At 48.4% G+C, this 2939-nt stretch overlaps 1 protein-coding gene across 1 annotated transcript; it reads right to left on the bottom strand.

The window, feature by feature from the left end:
- Window positions 1–505: 505 nt before the first annotated feature.
- On the bottom strand, window positions 506–2374 carry LOC110314375 (EKC/KEOPS complex subunit Tp53rk-like). Its single transcript, XM_021188772.1, has 2 exons — window positions 2290–2374; window positions 506–984 (listed from the first exon to the last, which is right to left on the bottom strand). The coding sequence occupies exons 1-2, from the start codon at window positions 2372–2374 to the stop codon at window positions 506–508; spliced, it is 564 nt and encodes a 187-aa protein (XP_021044431.1).
- Window positions 2375–2939: the final 565 nt, after the last annotated feature.

Here is a 2939-nt window from a genome sequence, read left to right as displayed (position 1 = left end):
AGCCTCGAGTCAGATATACAACAAATACCCTCACCAGAGTAAAGGGCAGACTACAAACTGCATCCCAAACGGAGTCCCCACCTTGTCCTTCCAGGACAGCTCAGCTCAAGGCTGCCTGCTCTTCATGAGCTCTACAGCCACTGTCAGGGCAAAGCTTGATGATCTGAAACAGCCAGGTCTGGGATGTAGCTCAGTTGGTAGAGGGCTTGACTAGTGTGCCCAGGGCACCAAAGAAACCAGATGTGACAGCACACACTGATACTCCAACNNATACAGGAACATCAGAAGTTCAATGTTATCCTNANCTNCANAGTTTGAAGCCAGCCCAGGCTACCCACCCAGCTCTGCCTAGAATAAACCTCATGTACATGAAGCCCCTGAGAACAGTGAGCCATGGATGGTGGTGGCCCAGCACGATCACAGACCACTTAACAACCCATGCTTTGCTGAAGGGTCCAGCCTCGTCTACATCATCCTTCACTGTGAGCCAGTCACTATAGCTCTGCTACCCGACCATGGACTGCTTTTGCCCTCTCAGGCGCACCTCATCTAACTTCTTCAGCACTGGACTGGACTTCTTGGACGAGGCCCCATAACTCTTCAGAAAGGCTTCAAATACGGTCTCTGTGCGGGGGTGCATGCTGAGGAAGGCCTTCTCCAGGACATAGAGGTCGATGCCTTTGTCTTCCGGCAGTCCTGAGACAAAGCTCAGCCCAAAGTCGATGAGCACAATGTGCAGCAATGCCAGGGGCTGCCTCAGGAGCATGTTGGAGGTGGTGAGGTCCCCGTGAATGAGGTCTTCGTCATGCATTCCGGCCAGAACCTGCCCCATCCTCCTGGCCAGGTCCAAGAGGCACTGGGGGTCCTTTTCAGTCTCCAGAGTGGATTGGATATAATCCCGAACAGTCACTGAGTCTTCGATTTCTTCCATATATAAGCAGTTAGACACATAGTCCACAAAGAAGACAACTGACGCAGCTATCCCTGCAATGGACACATGTGGTTAGCGAGCATGTCTCCATGAAAGCCAGCTTCATGCACAGGCAGACAGTTTCTCAGTCTAAACCTACTCTGGAACAGTGTTTACACTACTGTGGAAAATGATACAATTTATCCCTTGCCCTATTAAAGCCCTGCAGGACTATGGCCTGAGACCAGGCCAGGGTAAGTCTGGAAGTAGCAAGGCTCACTGCTCCTTTCTCAAGCCACCTTAGGACTGGAATTCATTGCTACTCCCTAAAAACAAACAAAATGAGAAGCCAGAAGGAAGGCATGCTGCAGCCTGAGCAGTTTCTACCTGACAAAGTCACCAGGCATGTGGCTAAGCAGGGTGTCATCTTACAGGCTCATCCGTGTTCTGGAACAGGCAGGTTCAGATCCCTTATTAGTCAAGAAACCTCAAGGTTCCCTTAGCTACTCTATGCCTCAGTCTCCACAACTGTAGTGGTAAGTGGTAATGAATGGTTAAAAAAATTATTAATAAGCTGTCTAGCTACCCAAAAGAAGAAGTGGGGTCTGTGAGAACATGAACTTTTCACCCTCCCTTGCTGTACAATGGTTCCCNGAGCAGTCCTGTACGAAAAGTTTCCTGGAACAACCACAATGACCCATAGCCTCCGGTCACAATGTTCCAACGCCCCTGTAAAATGTCACTACCCTAACCACAATGTCACAAAGCCCTGGGTGTGTTGCCTAGTGTTACACATGACTAGCATATGACCTAACTGTATGGGAAGTTCATGGTTTTGGAATTCCCCTTTCTCCCTCCCCTCTGCTCCCCCCCCCCGGTTTGTGGTTTTTTCCTTTATAAGCTCTGTAAAAATTCAGGTCGGGGTTGAAACTCCTCTACTCCCTGTGTGGTGTATGAGTCTCGACCCTAGCATGCTGGCCTGAGCTATGGTTTCATCTCGCATACAATAAAGTTTCCTCGTGTGATTACAGCAAGTAGGTCTCTGCGTCCTACTGGGTGCGCGTCTTCCCGAGACTGGAGCGGGGGGCTCCCTTTGGGGGTCTTTCAGTAACAACACCTCCATTACCTCTCGAAGGCAGAAACGCATGGGCCTGTTCACTGCTGCGTTTCCCCAGTCGCCTGACACCTATCAATGTCCTGGTAGTGGGCACCAAAAAAAAAAAAAAAAAAAAAACACTAAAGAGAAAAAAGCAAAGGCACGGTGATTCTGGGCCCCAGACATGCTGCCTGGTAGCTGTGGAACCTCGGGCACTTCCCCTCTTTGAGTCTCATTTTCTCTAGAGTAATGTTGTTGTTGTTTTGTGGAGGTGTGGCCGCACGGTGGCCTCCTGCACCATCTGCCGCCGGCACAGCCTCACCGGTAGCTCTTTGGGAAGCCCTGGAAGCGCCTTCCGATGATATCATTTATGATTGAGCACTCTATGATATATCGCACTCTGCACATATACAGCTGTGGTTTTATGTATTTAAACCCATTTTTACAAGTGGAAGTTTCTCTGATGTTTGGCCTAGCTGTGCTGGTGCTTACCTTCTTTCATTGGTACCATATGACATACATTCCAGTAAAATGAACACTAGTAAGTAGAACTGAAGGCTTTAGGTATTCACCATCTCAAATTCTTCATATTCAAAGAGTTAAGTAGGTGTTATTTTCAGCAATAGGACCTTACTATCAGTTTGTCAAGAGAATTGAAAAGCTTTAGCAATATCATGGGTTATTTTGAGAGGGTATCTTATACCTCCTTTCAAAACAATTTAATTATATGTAACACATTCCTGAAACTGGAGGGTTCATATGGTGAGAAAGAAAATCCCCATGGGAGGAACAACATTGTCGACAGGACAGACCCCCCTGGAACTCCAGGAGACTGGACCATGTACAGAAGAATACAAATGGAGGAACTCAGGGCTCTGGCAGCATATGTGCCAGAGGATGGCCTTGTTGCACAGCAGTGGGAAGCGTGGTCCT

The sequence above is a fragment of the Mus pahari genome, chromosome X (assembly GCF_900095145.1).
Source record: "Mus pahari chromosome X, PAHARI_EIJ_v1.1, whole genome shotgun sequence".
NCBI classification, from domain to species: Eukaryota; Metazoa; Chordata; class Mammalia; order Rodentia; family Muridae; genus Mus; species Mus pahari.
This window is presented reverse-complemented; position numbering and strand designations above follow the sequence as displayed.